Source organism: Colobus angolensis, unplaced genomic scaffold, assembly GCF_000951035.1.
Source record: "Colobus angolensis palliatus isolate OR3802 unplaced genomic scaffold, Cang.pa_1.0 Scaffold117, whole genome shotgun sequence".
Lineage (NCBI taxonomy): Eukaryota > Metazoa > Chordata > Mammalia > Primates > Cercopithecidae > Colobus > Colobus angolensis.
In genome coordinates this window covers 3945487-3967497 of record NW_012112808.1, presented here as the reverse complement: position 1 = coordinate 3967497, position 22011 = coordinate 3945487, and the positions used below count along the sequence as shown (strand labels likewise).

Genomic DNA, 22011 nt, shown 5'->3' with positions numbered 1-22011 from the left:
TTGAATAGGAGTGGTGACAGAGGGCATTCTTGTCTTGGGCCAGTTTTCAAAGGGAATGCTTCCAGTTTTTGCCCATTTAGTATGATATTGTCTGTGGGTTTGTCATAAATAGCTCTTATTATTTTGAGATACGTTCCATCAATACTTAGTTTATTGAGAGTTTTTAGCATGACGGGCTGTTGAATTTTGTTGAAGGCCTTTTCTGCATCTATTGAGATAATCATGTGGTTTTTGTCGTTGGTTCTGTTTATGTGATGGATTACATTTATTGATTTGCATATGTTGAACCAGCCTTGCATTCCAGGGATGAAGCCGACTTGGTCATGGTGGATAAGCTTTTTGATGTGCTGCTGGATTCAGTTTGCCAGTATTTTATTGAGGATTTTCACATCGATGTTCATCAGATATATTGGTCTAAAATTCTCTTTTTTTGTTGTGTCTCTGCCAGGCTTTGGAATCAGGATGATGCTGGCCTCATAAAAAGAGGGAAGAGTCCCCCTTTTTCTGTTGATTGGAATAGTTTCAGAAGGAATGGTACTAGCTCTTCTTTGTACTTCTGGTAGAATTTGACTGTGAATCAGTCTGGTCCTGGCCTTTTTTTAGTTGGTATGCTATTAATTATTGCCTCAATTTCAGAGCCTGTTATTGGTCTATTCAGAGATTCAACTTCTTCCTGGTTTAGTCTTGGAGGGTGTTTGTGTTCAGGAATTTGTCAATTTCTTCCGGATTTTCTACTTTATTTGTGTAGAGGTGTTTATAGTATTCTCTGATGGTAGTTTGTATTTCTGTGGGATCAGTGGTGATATCCCCTTTATCATTTTTTAATGTGTCCATTTGATTCTTCTCTCTTTTCTTCATTAGTCTTGCTCGTGGTCTATCAATTTTGTTGATCCTTTCAAAATACCAGCTCCTGGATTCATTGATTTTTTTGAAGGGTTTTTTTGTGTCTCTGTCTTCTTCAGTTCTGCTCTGATCTTCGTTATTTCTTGCCTTCTGTTAGCTTTTGAATTTGTTTGCTCTTGCTTCTCTAGTTCTCTTAATTGTGATGTTAGGGTGTCGACTTTAGATATTTCCTGCTTTCTCTTGTGGACATTTATTGCTATAAATTTCCCTCTACACACTGTTTTAAATGTGTCCCAGAGATTCTGGTATGTTGTGTCTTTGTTTTTATTGGTTTCAAAGAATGTCTTTATTTCTGCCTTCATTTCATTATGTACTCAGTGGTCATTCAGGAGCAGGTTGTTCAGTTTCCATGTAGTTGTGTGGTTTTGAGTGAGTTTCTTAATCCTGAGATCTAATTTGATTGCACTGTGGTCTGAGAGACAGTTTGTTGTGATTTCTGTTCTTTTACATTTGCTGAGGAGTACTTTACTTCCAATTATGTGGTCAATTTTGGAATAAGTGTGATGTGATGCTGAGAAGAATGTATATTCTCTTGATTTGGGGTGGAGAGTTCTGTAGATGTCTATTAGGTCCGCTTGGTCCAGAGCTGAGTTCAAGTCCTCAATATCCTTGTTAACCTTCTGTCTTGTTGTTCTGTCTAATATTGACAGTGGGGTGTTAAAATCTCCCATTATTGTTGTGTGGGAGTCTAAGTCTCTTTGTAGGTCTCTAAGGACTTGCTTTATGAATCTGGGTGCTCCTGTATTGGGTGCATATATATTTAGGATAGTTAGCTCTTCTTGTTGAATTGATCCCTTTACCATTATGTAATGGCCTTCTTTGTCTCTTTTGATCTCTGTTGGTTTAAAGTCTGTTTTATCAGATACTAGGATTGCAACCCTTGCTTTTTTTTGTTTTTTTTCTTTTCTTTTGCTTGGTAGATCTGTCTCCGTCCCTTTATTTCGAGCCTATGTGTGTCTCTGCACGTGAGATGGGTCTCCTGAACACGGCACACTGATGGGTCTTGACTCTTTATCCAATTTGCCTGTCTGTGTCTTTTAATTGGGGCATTTAGCACATTTACATTTAAGGTTAATATTGTTACATGTGAATTTGATCCTGTCATTATGATGTTAGCTGGTTATTTTGCTCGTTAGTTGATGCAGTTTCTTCATAGCATCAATGGTCTTTACAATTTGGCATGTTTTTGCAGTGGCTGGTACTGGTTGTTGCTTTCCATGTTTAGTGCTTCCTTCAGGAGCTCTTGTAAGGCAGGCCTGGTGGTGACAAAATCTCTCAGCATTTGCTTGTCTGTAAAGGATTTTATTTCTCCTTCACTTATGAAGCTTAGTTTGGCTGGATATGAAATTCTGAGTTGAAAGTTCTTTTCTTTAAGAATGTTGAATATTGACCCCCATTCTCTTCTGGCTTGCAGGGTTTCTGCTGAGAGATCTGCTGTTAGTCTGATGGGTTTCCCTTTTTGGGTAACCCGACCTTTCTCTCTAGCTGCCCTTAACATTTTTTCCTTCATTTCAACCTTGGTGAATCTGACAATTATGTGTCTTGGGGCTCCTCTTCTTGAGGAGTATCTTTGTGGTATTCTCTGTATTTCTTGAATCTGAATGTTGGCCTATCTTGCTAGGTTGGGGAACTTCTCCTGGATAATATCCTAAAGAGTGTTTTCCAACTTGGTTCCATTCTCCCTGTCACTTTCAGGTATACTAGTCAAACATAGATTTGATATTTTCACATAGTCCCATATTTCTTGGAGGGTTTGTTCATTTCTTTTTACTCTTTTTTCTCTAACCTTGTCTTCCCACTTTATTTCATTAATTTGATCTTCAATCACTGATACCCTTTCTTCCACTTGAGTGAATTGGTTATTGAAGCTTTTGCATGCGTCATGAAGTTCTTGTGCTGTGGGTTTCAGCTCCATCGGGTCATTTAAGGTCTTCTCTACACTTTATTCTAGTTAGGCATTCGTCTAATCTTTCTTCAAGGTTTTTAGCTTCCTTGCAATGGGTTAGAATATGCTCCTTTAGCTTGGAGAAGTTTGTTTTTACTGACCTTTTGAAGCTTACTTCTGTCAACTCGTCAAAGTCATTTTCCATCCAGCTTTGTTCTGTTGCTGTTGAGGAGCTGCAATCCTTTGGAGGAGAAGAGGCCCTCTGGTTTTTAGAATTTTCAGGTTTTCTGCTCTGGTTTCTACCCATATTTGTGGTTTTATCTACCTTTGGTCTTTGATGTTGGTGACCTACAGATGGGGGTTTGTTGTGGATGTCCTTTTTGTTGATGTTGATGCTATTCCTTTCTATTTGTTAGTTTTCCTTCTAACAGTCAGGTTCCTCAGCTGCAGGTCTGCTGGAGTTTGCTGGAGGTCCACACCAGACCCTGTTTGCCTGGGTATCACCAGCAGAGGCTGCAGAACAGCAAATATTGCAGAACAGCAAATATTGCTGCCTGATTCTTCCTCTTGAAGCTTCATCCTAGAGGGGCATCTACCTGTATGAGCTGTCTGTTGGGGCCTACTGGGAGATCTCTCCTAGTTAGGCTACATGGGGGTCAGGGACCCACTTGAGGAGGCAGTCTGTCCATTCTCAGAGCTCAAATGCCATGCTGGGAGAACCATTGCTCTCTTTAGAGATGTCAGACAGGGACGTTTAAGTCTGCAGAAGCTTCTGCTGCCTTTTGTTCAGCTATGTCCTGCCCACAGAGGTGGAGTCTATAGAGGCAGTAGACCTTGCTGAACTGTGGTGGGCTCCACCCAGTTTGAGCTTCCCAGTCCCTTTGTTTACCTACTCAAGCCTCAGCAATGGCAGACACCCCTCCCTCCGCCAGGCTGCTGCCTTGTAGGTCAATCTCAGACTGCTCTGCTAGCAGTGAGCAAGGTTCCATGGGCATGGGACCTGCTGAGCCAGACATGGGAGAGAATCTCCTGGTGTGCTGGTTGCTAAGACTGTGGAAAAAGCACAATATTTGGGCAGAAGTGTCCCATTTTTCCAGGTACAGTCTGTCACTGCTTCCCTTGGCTAGGAAAGGGAAATTTCCTAACCCCTTGCACCCACTGTCCAACCAGTCCCAATGAGATGAACCAGGTACCTCAGTTGGAAATGCAGAGATTACCTATCTTCTGTGTCGATCACGTTGGGAGCTGCAGACCAGAGCTGTTCCTATTTGGCCATCTTGTAATGGAACCTTTTAGTTTTTTTTTTAAGGAGTATTTTTATGGCACCTTGCCCAGGAAGATTTGGCTAGGGCAGATTTTGTTTGGGTTCAGAAAATGAGATTGGGAGAAAATCATTCCATTGGTTATATTTTTGTGCTTATATCAATCCATCAAAGACTAATTTAGTACCTACTAGCTACAGAAAGATAGCAAGTAGCCAGTGGATGTGTTGCCACTGCACTTTCTGATATTCATGCGGATAGTTGGTAATCAATCCTGCTGAAGCCAGACCCTCTCATAGCTCTTCTCAGCACCATGTTCTGGATAGCCATTGCCAATTCTGTCTAAACCCCAGTTTAATGGCATGCATTTGGTAACTTCACATTCTTGTGTCTGAAATGGTTTATTTGTTAAAGATATGCTAGGATCTAGGGTTAGAAGTAAGAGAGGTAAAACACACTTCATGCCAAAAGTTTTCAGATCTTTTTAATACATTCTCATACTCCAAACACACACCTCCAAGCATTGCATTTCATTTTCAGGTTGCAGGTGACATGGTTAGAGAATGAATTGTGCTATCCGACATCAGCAATGATCTTTACAAAATATTACAAAATTAAACTTTGTTTTCTTTTTTCTTCTTTTCTGCATTTGTACCCAGAACCTGTGTACCCTGTGTCAACTCCTGATGAGACTGAGGGGTCTCAGGTCAACTTGCTAACTTTAGAGACAGAATCTAAGCTTCCTGTCTGCTGAGGCTCTACCCCTGAACATACTCTGGTCATGCTTTCTGTATCAAATAATACAAATGATACTTAGCAAAGAATAGCACAAATGTGGATTTGGAAACAATTTGAAGCATGGGGCTAATCTTGGCTTTGACTTGAATTTTAATTGTTTGACTAAGGAAGCCCTTCAACCCTTCTGAGCCTGTTTGCTTATCACTAAACTGAAAATGACAACATTTGTTTTATCTACTACTTAGAGTGCCATGAGAAATAAAAAAAAAATGAGTAAAGTGCTCTTCACATCATATATTTTTATACAACTAATTGAAGTTCATATGTTTTTATGAACTTCACCCAAGGACATCAATAACAGGGAAACACTAGGTTTAAAAATTAGAGTATTCTTTCATTGATTGAGCAAGCTGCAAATCTTTATTTCTTCATGTCTCTTATATGTAATTAACCATTTAAGCAAAATGTTTACCTGAAGAAAAAAGAGACAACATTTCCACGTTTAGTGGCAAAACAGGCTGAAGGAAAATTATTCTCTTGGATAGACTGTTTGGGTAGTTTGACATCATAGGACCTTTATCCTAAGCAATACTTCAAACCTCTGCCAATCACACTTAGTGTTTTGTTGAAAGGGACTCCATGAGATTATAGTAGAAAACGAACAGAATACTTTTCAAAAACACATAGACACAGACCCATGGAGCAAAACACTTCTCTACAGTAGCTAAAACATATAAAGCAAAATCAGCATGTTTTAAATCACCTTGTAATGGGTTGAGAAAGAACTTCTTATTTCTATTTCCTTTTCTCTTTAATGGATTAAAGTGGCAAATAATTTCAAGTTCAGCAGAACAAAACAGTCAAAAGATTATTCTAAAGGAAGATTGTAATATTAAAAATTCCACTTTAGAGAATGTAGCCACTAAGAAGAAAAATCACAATATAATTTAATGAAGCATGGGGATTATTTTGCTGGTGGTAGTCAAGCCTGAAACAAAACAAAGTAAAACAAAACTCCAAAGCCTAAAGTCAAAGAGCCCTCCCAAGTCCCGGTTTACCTGTTAAACCAGTCATCTGTGTACCGAGGGTAAGGATAGGGGTCGTTGCTGCTGAAGTCGTAACTTGCTTCGGCATTCTGAAAAACACAAGGCATCTCATTAGGTCTGTACAGCCAGAGGCGCAGTAAAGGGAAAGTGCTGGGATACTTGAAATGTTTCTAGTCTTCCCTGGAGTGCTGGGTTAGTGTGCTGCACTGGACCAACCCTTACAAAATTGTGTTGGAGCCAAAGCGTGTCCTTGGAGTGAGATGGCCTTTAGAGTTTCCTTGCTTTACACGGAAGGTTCACATCCAGCTTCTTCCTTTAGACTGACATAGGCTGGTTTCCTTTCGCCTTATGGGTGTTAAACCCCTGCCCGAGGCCCTGACGTTGTCCACAATTGACCTCATTTATTCACTCAACAAATATCATGAAGAGTCCAATATATGTCAGGGACTTTGCTAAGTATGGGAATACAATGGTGGCATCCCTGCCCTTATGTAACTTATAGCCTAGTTGTGGGGACAGACATCAATCGAATGATCGAACAAAGAAATATACTATTACAAACTTCAATAAGGATCTGTATGAACTCTTATGCCCTACAGCATATGGTCAAAAGTGTACTATTCTTTGTCATCCAACATCTTCCTTTTTGAGCAACTCCACTAATTCCATTAATTTTTGTTTTGATTGTTTAGATGACAAAATCACCAGTAGTTGTAATAATCATTTTGTGGGAGGTTGAGGTTGGTGAAGATGTGACTCTGAGAACCAGCTGGCCTAGGACATTCAGGTGATCAGGACAATGAGCATCCAGGGTTTAGGCAGGATCTGGGTGAACTGACCACCGAGGCCAATGGGAATGGGGTTACTACAGAAGCCGGAGTGGACAGATGATGAAAACCAGCACTAGGCCCCTGTCTCCCTCTCTGGAAGGCTGTGTGAGTCTTTTGAAGCTTGAGGGCACTTCTGGAGACAGGGAGGCAGGGGCAAAGCCTGAGCAGACTGAGACCACGTTTCTATCAGGCTGGCAGAGGGAAATGAAGTCAGTGAGGGAAAACCAGAGAGTGTCCGTCCCTTTGTAGCTGCTGCTTGAATGACTGGCTTCTCAAACTTTCCACTTGGGCTTATCTTTTGGGCTGATAATTATCACTGGGGTCTGCCTGGGTGATGCTCTTGGCTCTGCTCCTGACTCTGGGAAGATAGTTTGGCCGGACATGGCGGGGGTTGGAAGGAGGACCTGGAGAGTTCTGAGAGCAGAGTTTACAGCAGAGAACCCTCAGAACTCTGAGACATCTTTTATAACAAGAAGAAAGACAGTGTATTGTCTGGGGTCAAATGGGCCTCTGAATGTTGAAATGGATGATAACTCAGGAACCCCAATTATTTTATTGCCTTTGCAATTAATTTTTGATGACTAATGCTTAATTCCTTGGGTAACAGTCTACACTGAACATTAAGGAAGGCAAACAGTTGTTATTCTTGTTTGGCTGTATGGCTGTATGTTTTCTGGCTAAAAATCAAATGGTTTCTAGCAAGGAGGAACAATATTTTGCAAGGGTTCTGTTTATGCTTCTACAGCCAAACAGAGTCATTTATTGATTTGAATTACAATGCTGTCTCCCATAAAGTTATTTGTGTACAGGAATAAGTTAAACTGGCCTTGAATGATACTGGAGTTTTCTATAATTGCCATTAACATGGACATTTGGAACAGGTGGTGTTTGGTGAATTTAATGTTCTGGTCACCAAGGCTTGCCAGATGCTTGCTTTGTTTGGACTTCTCTAACTTTTTACTGAAATCCTTTAATCAATTTTCCTGCTTTAGAAAATACTAGCTGTTTGGTGAAAATAATTTAATCTCTGATGATTCAGGATTGAGATGATTCAGAGTCATCATTAAGAACTTGAATTATCATTGTACCATCACACCGAAAGTGAGAAGGTTGGGTTGATTCCAAGCTGACCTCAGGGCTTCTCTGGGAGTTATTTCTGGAAGAAACTTCTGATGATGGCTCATGTTCTCTTCTAAAAGTTTAATGCACGGGGGAAATAACCGATCCCCGGTATTTAATAATTCTAAGGCTTAATTTCTGAATATTTGAATGCATAATTAGAAAGAAAGATGAGACTTGCTCTTAGCTAGAAAGTTTAATAATTACAACTTGGCATTGTTGGCAGTGTGTACTTTTCAAACAGATGGCCTGCACCACGCTAAGAAAGGACAGTCACTTATTATATTCACAGATTCCTCTGGATTTTTATATATGAGGTGCCGTAATTGCCTGGCTATCAAAGACGCAGGCCCACAGATGACACCTTTCAGATTTGGGGCTTGTCTATCTGGAAGGCTGGTGATGAGAGAGGTGGGAGCTCCGGCAGCCAATGGTGGCTGTGCCCATTGCTTTTACATCCACAGAGAAGCTTCTGAGATTGCACCTGGCCCTGGTACTGCCATCCATACCCCCAGATCTGGAATTTAATGCCTCTCTGATCAATGGGCTTCCCTTGCTGGGCTGCCCTAGACAAATATGTCGCAGGTCCCAGCTTGATGTAGGGAAAGGAAGAGAAGAATTCAAGTCAAACATACTTGGTTTTGAAATGAGGTTGTTTTTGACCTTGGAAATTTTCCTATTGTTTAGAAACTGTAGTTTCTTCATCTTCAAAATGTAGGTGGTAAAACTGTTACTAGTTAGTTGCTGTGAGGATAAAATGAAGCAAGGGATGTAAGCTGGCAAGCACGTTGCCCCACGCAGTATGGGCAATGCCTCACCTCTGACTTCTCCTGTTGTGTCCTCTTTCTTTGATTACCTACAGCAAAGGTCACAAAATACAGCCCACCGGCTAAATCAACCCATGGCCTGTTTTTGTAAGTAAAGTTGTATTGGAATGCAGTCACATCCATTTATTTATGAATTGCCTGTCACTGCTTTTGCACTCTAACAGCAGAGATAAGTAGATGTGACAAAAGCCCATAAAGCCTAAAGTATTTACCATGTGGCTTTTTATTGGAAAGAGTTTACTAATCCCTGACTAATGTCCTAGGCCTCTTGGGCTCCCAGGCTGCCCTCTGATAGCCCACACTATAGCATCTCACTCAGTCTTTGTCTTTCTGGGCAGATCTCTTTGCTCTGAGACATACATGTGCCATACCCTGTTCTCTCCTGGGCTATAGCCACTGAATCTGGTGTGAACTAGTTGAGTATCTTGTTGGGAGTTTGAATCTTGCTCCTCTTGTGTCTCATGCTAGTCAAAGGTGGGTTATCCGGCAGATACTGGGCCTCAGCTCACCGGGTACTGATGCAGGCCGAGGAGAGCATTACACTGCGATGGTGAAGAGGTGCCACCATGGTTTCCACCACTCCACTGCCCACCACTGGTCAAGCCCCTAGGGGTCACCATCCTCTAGTTCTTCTGTTTTTCCACCTACGAGTGTCCTGTTTGTTTCCAAGATTAGAACACTGCCCTTGGCAGAGAGTGGCAGTTACTTGCCATAAGAAAGAAGGCTAATGTATTTAATATGGACATCCACTGATGTGATTGAACAGATATTTTTTAGAGTACTGAGGGGCAAACTCTGTGGTCCAACTACAAAATTGTGAAAATGGTTTCTGTAATCAGGGCTGTCATGTACAGTTGTGCAGGTTGTGCATCGCACCAGGGGTTCCTGCCCACAGGGAGCAACTAGGGTCTGCATTGGACTTACCAAGCCATGTGCACCACCCCCACACCCCAAGGTGGAGGAGGCTTTAAGAAAGAATTGATCAACCCAGAGGGGCTGCTTTTTGCTCATTTGTCCACCCAGAAGGGGGCACCTGTTCTAATTTGCCCAGAGAGAGGGTGCTGTCTTGCAGTTCACCCACCAGTAGGGAATGCCATTTTCAATTTCACACAAATGGCACTATATACCTACTAACATGTCGCTGACAAGAAACAGGTCTCTATGTTTATAGTTGCATACAAACCCGACCTCAAGTAAATTGTGCCACAGAAGACGTTTCTTGTGGCACAACTTCAAATAATACAAGATTTGAATAACACCTCAAATAATAGGAGTTTATGATCACGAGTACAACGTGGCGTATGATTAACTGCCAATGTAATTCCACAGCTCCAGGAACTCAGAACAAGAAACCACATTGCATTTGTCCTTTTATTCTGTCTTGCTACTTTCCCTGAAGGCATTTAACCAAATAACCCAGCTAGGAGCTGTCTAACAGTAATAGCTGAAATTGCACTGAGCTCATGGACTAATGAAAGAGAAATGAGCTTCTCCAGATAGACTCTCAAACTGCAACCAAATTGCCCCAGAACAAAGCTCATCTGTATGGAAACTGAGAAGCAAAATAGCCTAGTCCATTAGAGCCTAAAGAATTTTGCTATTGCGCCTACTTGCATCTAATATGGCCATGGCTTAATGTTCCCAACTGTGCCTATTTTGATTTTCCTCAAATACTTGTCCCACATGCACTGGTTTAACGATAATGTTCAGCTCACTTTTGACTGAAACGAACACGGAAGGGATTTATGTCTGTATTAAATCTGGCTGTAAAACTTAATGAAATTTAACATTTCTTCAGCATTCAAAAAATTTAGAAAAAGATACACAGTCAGAAATTTGTTTGAAATCTTTCTTCCATACTCCTAAGGTTGCCAGGGTCATAACATTTTCCAGGGACACAGTGTTCTCCCATTGTGGATTTGACACTTTTCCCCATCACTTTCTTCTTGCTTCTGGAAATTCTAGCAACTTCTGTAGTCACTGGAGCACTCTCCAGATCTGAGGAGTGATACAATTGAACAGTCAGGCCACTCAGCTGTGTCCTGGGTGGCTGGACATTTGACATTTTCTCTTCTTCTTTTTTCTTTTCTTTTTTCTTTTTTCTTTTTTTTTTGAGATGGAGTGTCGCTCTGTCACCCAGGCTGGAGTGCAGTGGCACGATCTCGGCTCACTGCAAGCTCCACCTCCCAGGTTCACGCCACTCTTGTGCCACAGCCTCCTGAGTAGCTGGGACTATAGGTGCCTGCCATCACGTCTGGCTAGTTTCGTTTTTGTATTTTTAGTAGAGACGGGGTTTCACTGTGTTAGCCAAATGGTCTCGATCTCCTGACCTCGTGATCCGCCCGCCTCGGCCTCCCAAAGTGCTGAGATTTCAAGCATGAGTCACCATGCCTGGCTTTTTTTTTTTTTTTTTTTTTTTGAGACAGAGTCTTGTTCTGTTGCCCAGGCTTGAGTGCAGGGGCATAATTTCAGCTCACAGCAACTTCTGCCCCTAGGGTTCAAGTGATTCTCCTGCCTCAGCCTCCTGAGTAGCTGGGATTACAGGTGTGCCACCATGCCTGGCTAATTTTTGTATTTTTTTAGTAGAGAAGGGGTTTCGCCATTTTGGCCAGGCAGGTCTCGAACTGCAGACCTCAAGTGATCTGCCTGCCTCAGCCTAAGTGCTGGGATTATAGGCATGAGCCTCTGTACCTGGCCAGTATTTTCCAGAGCTAAGCAGATCCATCCTTTGGCTCTCATTGCCATCATTATCAGCAGACTTGGGAGAGGTTCTGAGCACTAAACAGATGAGGAGATAACAACATTAATTCTTAATGGCTAATAGGGTGCCCCAAATTAAAAAGATGCCTTTATCTTTTTCAGAGGTGTTTAAAAATCTCTTATTTAATTGATATTTTCCAAAACCCTGTGGTGGAGGAGCGCAGCTGTATTGCAGGAAGGAGCGAACAGTTGGTCTAAGTAACAGCCGAGGCAAACACCTCTGGAGGGCATCTTTAGAGTGATCTTTGCCTATGTCTTCTTGCTCGGCTTGCTATTTTAGAAGGCCAATGAAGCGTGTATTAGGCTAGATAGAGGCTGATTCCCACACATGCATTTTAAGAGCTTCTCTAAAAGCGTAAATTCCTGGTGCTGACCTGATACATTAAAAATAAGCTGCTATTCATTGGAATGAAGCTTTAAGAGCTGGCTCCAAGATAGGCTCTAAAACTTGGGTGGAAAAATTTACATCTTTATTTGCACTAGCCACCACCTCAAATCAAGCATTTCCTTCAGTTATGAATGGGAAGTACAAATCACAATATTATTAGCAGTACCTGTGAGCATATCATCAATATGTATCTTCATTGCACATTAGGGTTGTTGCCGGTATGCTAAAAAGTATCTTTTCAGTACACCCCTACCTGCCACTACATTTTGTAATTTGATGCATTAATAAAGGACATATGTTAGCATTTCACAAATGCAAAATTTCAATCTTTTGATAACTGTTTCAATACAATAGCATTCCTCGGTGCCATAGTCTGAATGTTGGTGTCCCTCCAAAATTCATATGTTGAAATATAAACCCCAGTGTGTTTGTATTAAGAGGTGGGGTCCTTGGGAGGTAATTAGGTCATGAGGGTGGAGCCCTCATGAATGGGATTAGTGCCCTTATAAAAGAGGTCTGAAGGAGCCTGTTTAACCTTTCTGCTATGTGAAGATGTGGCAGGAAGGCCTTGTATATGAGGAACAGGCCTTCACCAGACACCAAATCTGCTGGCACATTTGTCTTGGAATTCTGGCCTCCAGAACTGTAGCCAATAGATTTCTGTTGTTTGTAAATTACTCAGTCTAAGATATTTTGTTATATCAGCTAAAACAGACTAAAAAAACTTGATTACCTTGTATATCTTGTTGATGTATTTGAAATATTATTTTGAGAATGAGGGGACACAGCTGCTTCTGTATGTGGTTGGTTGGTGCGGAAGTTGGCACAATCTCTTTGAGGAGAAATTTGGCAATATCTATCAAAATAAAAATGAATGGACTGTTTGACCCAGCAATTCCACCTCTAAGACTCTACCCTAAAGACAGACCTGCATATAAATGAAAGATGTATATTTAAATATATTCGTTCCGGCAGTGATTGTAATAGTGAAATATTAGAAACAACCTAAATCTCCAACACTGTGGATGGGTTAAAGAAATTCTGGTGCACCCATGTGATGCAAAACTCTGCAGCTCTGGCAAAGAATGAGATATGAAACTGGCAATGAACTCATTCCCAGGAAATGTTATTAAGCAAAAAAGGCAATATGTAGAATAGAGTGTATAGTGGGCTCCCATTTGCATAGAAGAGAGGGATGCACTTGCTGGTAAGTATACAGTAGTTCTGGGAAGAAACACAAGAGTCTTTTTATAGTGCTTTGCCTGGGGAGAGGCATGGGGTCTAGGGTGGAAGGAAGGCTTAGTTTTCATTGCATAACATTTTGTGTAATTTTTTTTAACCATGATGACATCAGGTAACACATATCAAGTGTGTATTTTGTATAAGGGACTCTTAGATATTGTGTCTGCGTTACTCATCCTTCTGATGTCCTTGTGTGGGTAATACCCTTATTGTCATCCTCATCGCATAAGCAGGGAAGTGTAGGCACAGAGAGGTTGAATATTCAGCCGAAGGTTACACAGACGATGAAGGGCAGAGCAGGGATTTAGACCAGGAAGTCTGGCTCCAGAGGCCTCTCTCTTAAGTGTGCAATTTTGCTTTTCTGCATCAGAATTATATTCATCATATTCTACTGCATGCATTGTTTAAAAGAAAAATAAATACCTAGCAAATAAAAAAGAGTAAGTTAGTGCATTTACTTCCTAGAACATTAGTGGATCATTCTGCTTAAATCCAAGTATATACCTTTAGCTATTTTAGCTAATAATTTAACCTCCCACAGAGGGTCATACTTTAAAGGGCTAGGGGAGCACATGTCTTATTTGGTATGGTCCATTCATTTTTTTTAATAACATGGTTTTATTTAGTTAATTGTCTCTTCCAAGGTTGATACAAGACCTTTGAGGCCTAAATCAGCAAATATGCCTCCAATGAGAAAGTTAATTCTCCTGATTTCAACAGTAGGGTTCAACCTGTTTCTCTGTTCTCTGTTGATTATGCTGTTCCTTATAGAAGTAGGATTTTCAAAAAAAATAAAAATCATGCTCTCTATAAGACAAATAACACTGGTGACTCAATTCCTCAGAATCTGAAATACTTCCTCTTTTTTTCTAGAGCCTCTTCAACACTACCTGGTGGCCCCTGGGTTTCTGAGTACAGTTTGACAATCATTGACTGAAAATGCCATGAGACACTTACACGTGGTGCCTGCTTTCCATGTTAAATAACATGGCATCGCACGGCAGGACTGTGGTTCCTTGCAAAACACTCCTGCAATCCTTCTTATTATGCCAGTGACAAAGTCTCTGCTAAGTGCCCCCATAGCTTTAACACCTCTCTATACTTGTTAATCCTTCTTCTTATCTGACAGAGGCAAGCATTGGCAGGCAGAAACATCCTGCTTCAGTTGCTTACATTGCATTTATTTTGACAGTCAATTCTACTGATGTCATGGAATATTAGTTGCTTTTCTATTTGAAATAGTGATTTATAGTTTCCCTTTAAAATACATTTGTTTATGTTAAAAAGTGAGTCAATTTAAAGAAATATACTAGGTAAATAATAACACCAGTAGCAAAAGTTGCAAAGGTGTATAGCGACTGATGGTTGATTTGGGAAACACTGGAATAAAGTAACGGTGTGGAAAATTTGTGACTTTGACTCCTTCAGTTATTAACAAAGTCAGCTTTAAAAGTGGGCCAAGATTTAAGTACTTCTGTGGGGTATTTGAAAGAGTGATGGAAAAGATGATCTGTCTTTAAATACCCATCCTGCCACTTGTCATTTTGACATTAGGGCTGTAATCCTTTTCATTCTATAGACTGTTGACTTCAAACATTTCCATTTGTTCATGCATTCAGTCAATCACTTCTTTTTTTCATTGAACAAATGTATTGAGCACCAACTGCTTGCTCCCATTGTACAATAGCAAGCTGCTATTGCAGAGAAAGATGCCCTTAGCTGGGGTATCTCACTAGCCTTCATGAGCTAATATATTATTATGGAATTTTTAATAGCACCTTTGGTTATCAACTAACAGTGGTTCCTAACTGAAGCTGCACAAGAGAATCACCTAGAGAGCTTTTAGAAATACAAATACTTGAGCCATTCCTAGATTCTGACTTAACTGATCTGGGGTGGGCCTTGGGCATCAGTAGTTTTTAATAAAAGCCACCAACAAACTCAACAAAACCTCTTTTGGTGGTTCTGATGGATAGTTCAGGTTGAGAACCACTGAGCTAACACCTTTGTTAATATCTCATATCCTAGCCTTCTTGTGGCTTAAAGTGTGGTCTGTGTACCAGTAGCACTGACATTACCTGAGAACTTGTCAGAAATGCCAAGTCTCAGCTGAATCTGCATTTTGTCTTTTTTTTTTTTTTGGAGACAGGGTCTCACTCTGTGACCCAGGCTGGAGGCAATGGCACAATCACACCTCACTGCAGCCTCCAACTCCTGGGCTCAAGTGATCTTCCTGCCTCAGCCTCCTGAGTAGTTGAAACTACAGGTGTGTGCCATCATGCCTGGCTAATTGAAAAAAATTGTAAAGACAGAGTTTCACTGTGTTGCCCAGGCTGGTCTCGAACTCCTGGCCTCAAGCGGTCCTCCCTCCTTGGTCTCCTAAAGTATTGTGAGACACTGCATCCAGCCCACACTGATTCTTTTATTTGTGAAATGGGTGGCAGGTTTGCCTTTGGCTCCCCACTTCTCCTTTCTGCATCCATAGCCTCCCTGTTATAATCTTCTCTCGCTTTCTCTCCTCCCCTTCCACCTAAACTCTTCCACAGGAAGAAATTGATTTTGATAAACCATTCACATCTTGACAGAAATGCATTCAGACGTTGCCTTTTCCAGTATTATCTGCTTTAACAGAAGAGAATGGGCATTGAAACAAGTTAATCTCTAATAGTAAAGATGGAAAGGTGTAAATTGTGGGAGTGTCAAGAACTTCTTGGCATGTCTCAGACCAAAGTTCTTTCTATGAAAAAAGTCAGCTCTGAGAAAAGAGTTGTTACAATGGATTTCTTTGGTTCGGAAGGAGAGGTTGAATGAGCCAAAGAAAATAAGACCACGTGTGTGACTACCAAGCATAATATTCTTGAATTTGGTCGGAGGCGGTGGCTCAAGCCTGTAATCCCAGCACTTTGGGAGGCCGAGGCTGGTGGACATGAGGTCAGGAGTTCAAGACCAGCCTGGCCAAGATGGTGAAACCCCGTCTCTACTAAAAATACAAAAATTAGCCAGGCGTGGTGGTGGGTACCTGTAATCTCAGCTACTCGGGAGGCTGAGGCAGAGAATTGCTTGAACTTGGAAGGTGGAGTTTTCAGTGAGCCAAGATAATGCCACTGCACTCCAGCCTGGGTGACAGAGTGAGACTCCATCTCAAAAAAAAAAAAAAAAAAAAAAGTGAATTTTTGTGCTTCTGGTAGTTGAGGGCTGCTGGAGGGATTGATTCTGCAAGAAAGAAGAGTAGAAGTTCAGAGTGGAGGGTTTCCTGCTATTAAACAAGTTTTGACTAATATTAAGGTCTGAATTATTTTTGACTCCTGCTGTTTAAAGTTTCTGTTGCCGGGCGCGGTGGCTCAAGCCTGTAATCCCAGCACTTTGGGAGGCTGAGACGGGCGGATCACGAGGTCAGGAGATCGAGACCATCCTGGCTAACATGGTGAGACCCCGTCTCTACTAAAAAATACAAAAATCTAGCCGGGCGAGGTGGCGGGCGCCTGTAGTCCCAGCTACTCCGGAGGCTGAGGCAGGAGAATGGCATGAACCCGGGAGGCGGAGCTTGCAGTGAGCTGAGATCCGGCCACTGCACTCCAGCCTGGGCGACAGAGCAAGACTCCGTCTCCAAAAAAAAAATAAAGTTTCTGTCAAATTCGGTGTATTTAAAAATTAAAAAATTAAAAATACACCCAATTATAGACAAACTCAATACCAAGCTGCATGAACGACAATAGGAGCTAAAATGCTTTTTAAAATGTGCTTATATTTCAACACATACTTATTTTTATACCTTGACTTCTTCCTGAAAAGAAACAATGTATGTTTTCTGGATTCTAACAAATGATATAGACAAATAAAAGTTGACAGTATAGTAAGGTGTAATTTGGATTTAGCAAAAATGGAGTTGCACGTAGGTAACTCTAAGTGTGCTTTGATTCTGTGCTCAAGTCTGCTTGGCCTCATTGTCCAAATTTGACCTGCGTATCCACAGATACTGCTGGAAGCAGATCCGAATTCATGATCCATTCTACTTAGGCAACTGCCCTAGAACTGACCGATTCTCCCAACCTTGTTCCAGCGTGGTTGGATTTCTCCCATTTCCTAGTGGCCTTCACTGATGAGGTCTCTCTGTGCTCCCTCATGATGACAAAATTGACCTTGATTCAGCCTGGACAACATGGCAAGACTCCATGTCTACAAAACGTATAAAAAATGTTAACCAGGTGTGGTGGTACGCACCTGTAGTCCCAGCTACTCAGGAGGCTGAGGTGGGAGGATCTCTTGAGCCTGGGAGTTGAGGCTGCAGCAAGCTATGATTGTGCAACTGTATGATCCTAGCTTGGGCAACACAGTGAGACCCTGTTTCAAAAACAAAAAAAAAAGTTGACCTTGAGTGAGCTTCTTGTAAAAGCAGCCCCAGCAGTGCTGTGAGCCATCATCACTTCATTCCCTATCACGTCAGGAGAGGATGATGTGGAAACAATGGCTAATTTGAAGTTGAAGGAAATAGAAAAGATGTGGGTTTAAGAAAGGCAGTGGAATGTAGCTTTGATAGTTTAATGAAAGGTTAAGGCCAGCAATCACACAGGGATGCTCTCCAGGACACAGGACAGGAGGAGGGCAGCCTGCAGATGGGCTTACAATAGCTGCAGTTATGGACTTGCCCAGAGAGAAGGCTGAAGGTTGAAGGGGCCCAGTGTAGCTGGCTCAAAGGGCAATTGAAGCCTGATTCTTGGAGTTCCACAAAGACTGGGTGTACTATCAAGGGTCTACAATAGTGACCGTGTAAATCAGCCCAAGGAGAGCAGTTCTGGAAAAGGAACCAGAAGATAATATAGCAGCTAGAGTCTAAATTTTTGTTGTCAAGGTGACAAGGTACAAGTCAATTTGTGTTTCCCTCTCTTTTGACTGGGTGTTCTCTGATGTTGTAGAGATACTCAAAGCTTCTTTGCCCTTGCCTCCTCTGTGAGCATTCTGCTTGCCTTTGAATGGCTGGTGAGGTCGAGGTCACTACCTTTGAGTCCAGATGTCCTGAGAGAGATGGAGACACTAGTTTATAGCCCTCCCCCTGAGACTGATTACACAACTTCAGTATCACCTGCTTCTCCTTTTTCAGCTCTAAGAATAGCAAAGATGAGTTCACTGATAGCTGAGTCACCTCATCGAAGGAGTTGTTGTGTCCAAATACCATTGATTGGAAACTTTGTCTTAAACACGTCTTAGACGATGTCTTTTCCTCCTGTCAAAATGACAGGAATATGAATAATAAATACTGTATTGGGGTCTGTTGCTATTATACATACACATATAAGTTTTATGTATAAATTACAAATATGTGTAATTCAGCACAAATTAATTTTATGTGAGCCCCACAGCAGTTTTGAGAATTAAATGTTATAACCTCCATTCTACAGATAAGAAAACTGAGGTTCCATGAGATTATGTAATTTGCTCAAGGTTTTCTAGCTAGAAGTGGTTGAGTACAAAAAATGTGACCTTCTGACTCAGAAAGCATTCTCTTCTCTCTGCACTGCATGACACCTGCAGCTCATTTTTATGATAAAAAGTAAAGAAAAAAAGTACAAGACTGTGAACACCTTGCTTATCCCAGCACACTCAGCACTGAGTGAGAACATTAAGACCTAAGTTGTATTAAACGATAGCAAGACCAGGACTACCGTCATGAAAGGTGGACTCAAGGACTTGGGTTTCTACTCATTTTCACATCCATAATAAACCAAGCCCCAAAACTTGTCAGCAATCTTCTCGCTTATTTGTTTTTTTCTTGTAACAGTTAATCTTTGCTTTGATGATTCTTTTTAGGATAACATAGCTAAGAGGAGAAGATGGAAGTGGAGTGTCGTGTCCTTGGGAGACAAGCAGAAAGGATGTACAAGGCACTTTGTAAATATCTTCGTGTTTATAATAGCTGGGGAAAAAAAAGTTAAGTAGATGAGTTCTCTTTCATGAAGAAGTAGTTTGAATCTTACCTTTGAACAAGAACAATTTTATGTTCCCAGCTAATGTGAAATGTGACAGAAAAGGACTGATCCCCAACTGTTCTGAAGAAAGATTAAATGCACTTCTGGTTTTTTTCACAGCTATTCATCATTTTAATTGGTTTTGAAGCCAAAAAACTTTGACAGCATTTGGGATGGGAATCCAACTTCATAATTCATAAACTATGGAAAAGTGATTATAGCCTTCATTTGGAAGCTGGGCACATACCTTATTAAGTTGCTACAAGATGAAACACCAAAATCTACATTAATCACACAATCCCTTTGTGCACAGGGGTTCTAGCAGGTGAATTATGGGACACTGGTTTCTTGGGAAGGAAATACTCTACCCTAGACCTTTTGGGGATGACATGTCCCTGACTCATGGTGCTCCTTGACATTCCTGCTACCACCATCATTCATGGCATTTTCAAGAACCAGGAAGAGAGCTCATCCAACCCCCGTGCCTCCCTGATCCTTGTTCTCTCCCCACGTGACACTCTGCTCTGAATAGATGTCCATCGCTTTTCCATCCCCTACAGTTCACTCCAAATGGTTCAAGGACATGTCCTCTCCCCATGTGACACTCTGCTGTGAATAGATGTCCCTCACTTTTCCATTCCCTCCAGTTCACTCCAAGTGATTCAAGGATATGCACTGGGTTTTTCACTTGATACCACTTGCACATAGTAGACTCTCAACAAATGTATCAGATAAACAAGCAAATTTCAAGAATTGTCTAAGTTGTTTTGTTGACATCAGTATCATTTGACATTATAAGAGTTGTCAGGTGGAGCTCACTCATGCTCTGTACATTAACAAAATTATTATTATTTTGTTATTATTATAAACAAAACTATAGGTACAGAAAACAGATCCAGGGTCTTGCTATGTTGCCCAGGCTGGATTCAAATTCCTGGGCTCAAGTGATCCTCCTGCCTCCGCCTCCCAAGTTGTTGGGACTATAGACACATGTCACCATGCCCAGCTACAAAATTATTAAAATAAAACTGTTTGCCTTTGGAATTCGGTAGAGCAAGATAAGCATGCTTCCAAGAGTTTCCAAACCTTTAAACATTCAGCTTTCCATTACTGTACTTGTACTTCTTTACATTAAATGTTGATATTTCAAGCCTCCTTTTTTAATATGCTAGTGCCATGCCACTTCTATTTATACCGCATTTAGCTATGGAGGTGTTGTAAGCAGCATTATTTACACATTTTAATTGCATTTTGTTGTTATTTTAGGAAAACAAGTGGAAAATGGAAATGAAATAAACTGATACTAGAGATGAAAATAGAGGTCTCATAAATTTAATACCATTGAAACAAGAGAGAAATCATTAGGTGTGCTTTGAACAGAAAATTTTTAGCCCCAACAGAATACTTCTTGGATTTAACTCAACTGTGCTCAATAGTGATTGAAAAAAAGAAAAAAAAATTAAAAATATTCATCTTTTTGAAGTTAAATGATTAAAAATTAGGTCTAAGAGTTGAAGTATAATAGGGATTATGTAATTATGATAATTCTAACTTTTTTTAGCTTTCTGGGAGCATAATCTTACATTATAAATGCACATTTATTGTTCAAATTTGGGAACTGCATATATTTTTCAAAAAATCAAATGGAAAAATACTCAGAATTCTATTTAAATTTATTTCATTTAGTTAAAAATCTCTAGATATACTTGCTTATAAATCTTTTTGAAACTTTTAAGATACAAAATTTGATGGGAAAAGAAAAAGGAATGAAGTATCTTAGCTTAGCTTGACACGAGACCTAAAATAAAAACAGTCAAGTGATGTTCTGGTCTCATTGGACTGAAGGCATCGGAGTTCACAGCCTGAATCCTTATCTGATGCTGGGGAGAGAGCTGGGATGGACGACTACACAACGCCTATCATAGCCCATTTACTCACAGACCAAGGCTACCCAAGTGAGAATGATATTCACAGAGTAAAGCATTCTGAACTCCAGGAACAACTGCACTGTTTCTAGGCTCCATGACTCTGAGGACTGTCACTTTAGAAAATGTCTAGAAGACATTAAATAGCAGTTGGTTTACGATAGAGCTCTTCAAACCCAAGACAGAGGACATCTAAATTCTATACAAAAATCTGTGTGTGAATGTATATAACAATTTTATTTATAATTGTCCAAACTGAAAGTTATCCAAATGTTCCCAGACTGGAAAATAGATAAACATGTTGTGGTACATCACACACAAGGGAATGCTATGCAACAATAAAAAGGAACATGTTATTGTTATACGTAACCCCATTGATAAAGAATAAATGTTTGAAAAAGCCAGACTCAAAGGTCATATGCTGTATGATTCCATTTGTATAACTTTCTAGAAGAGACAAAACTGTGGGAATAAAAAGCAGATCTGTGGTTGACAGGACTGCAGGTGGGAAATGGGGCAGTAGGGGGAAAGTTTTTTGGGTGATGGGGATGTTCTGCCTCTTGACTGTATGAACTTTTGTCCAAACTCGTGGAACAGTACACCAAAAGGAATACATTGTACTTCCTGTAAAGAAAAGTTAACATAAAAAAATAGCAGTTGGCTATTGGACTAGAGTAATTTTAAGTGATAATAAGGCGCTCTTCTTCTGGTAGAGAATTACAGATGATTTCTAATCATAGCTTTGGAATGGACTAATTTTTCTTTCAAGCCTTTTTTAGGGGGTCTATTCAAAAGAACTGTGTCCCCCGCAAATTGACCAAAATGACCACTGGGTGAGTTGTGAGTTCTTCCCGACTTGTCGGCAAGATGCTGAGTGCTTCTCCTGTTAGGTCATTTCATCACAGGGACAGGCGTAGTTTCCTTCAGGGCCATATTCTCTCAGGTGTGGAAAGAATTTTAACTCCATTCAAGGAAAAACATAATACCTCAGGAGATATAGCCTAACTGTGTTAGTTGGAAAGTGTCCTATTTCCTGAAGGATGAGCTACATGATATAGGGGATATTTGGGACTCCTTGATATGATGACTTTTCTTTCTTTCTCTTTCTTTTCTTTCTTTCTTT

The 22011-nt window shown here is 40.7% G+C and overlaps 1 protein-coding gene across 3 annotated transcripts in view; it reads right to left on the bottom strand.

Moving 5' to 3' along the window:
- The window catches only part of PCSK2 (proprotein convertase subtilisin/kexin type 2), a 255468-nt gene that overhangs the window by 69004 nt on the left and 164453 nt on the right, over positions 1-22011 (bottom strand). For all 3 annotated transcript variants that reach the window (XM_011962755.1, XM_011962748.1, XM_011962761.1), the window contains one exon: positions 5847-5923. In XM_011962755.1, coding sequence (XP_011818145.1) covers positions 5847-5923 — 77 coding nt within the window. The remainder of the gene's footprint in view (positions 1-5846; positions 5924-22011) is intronic.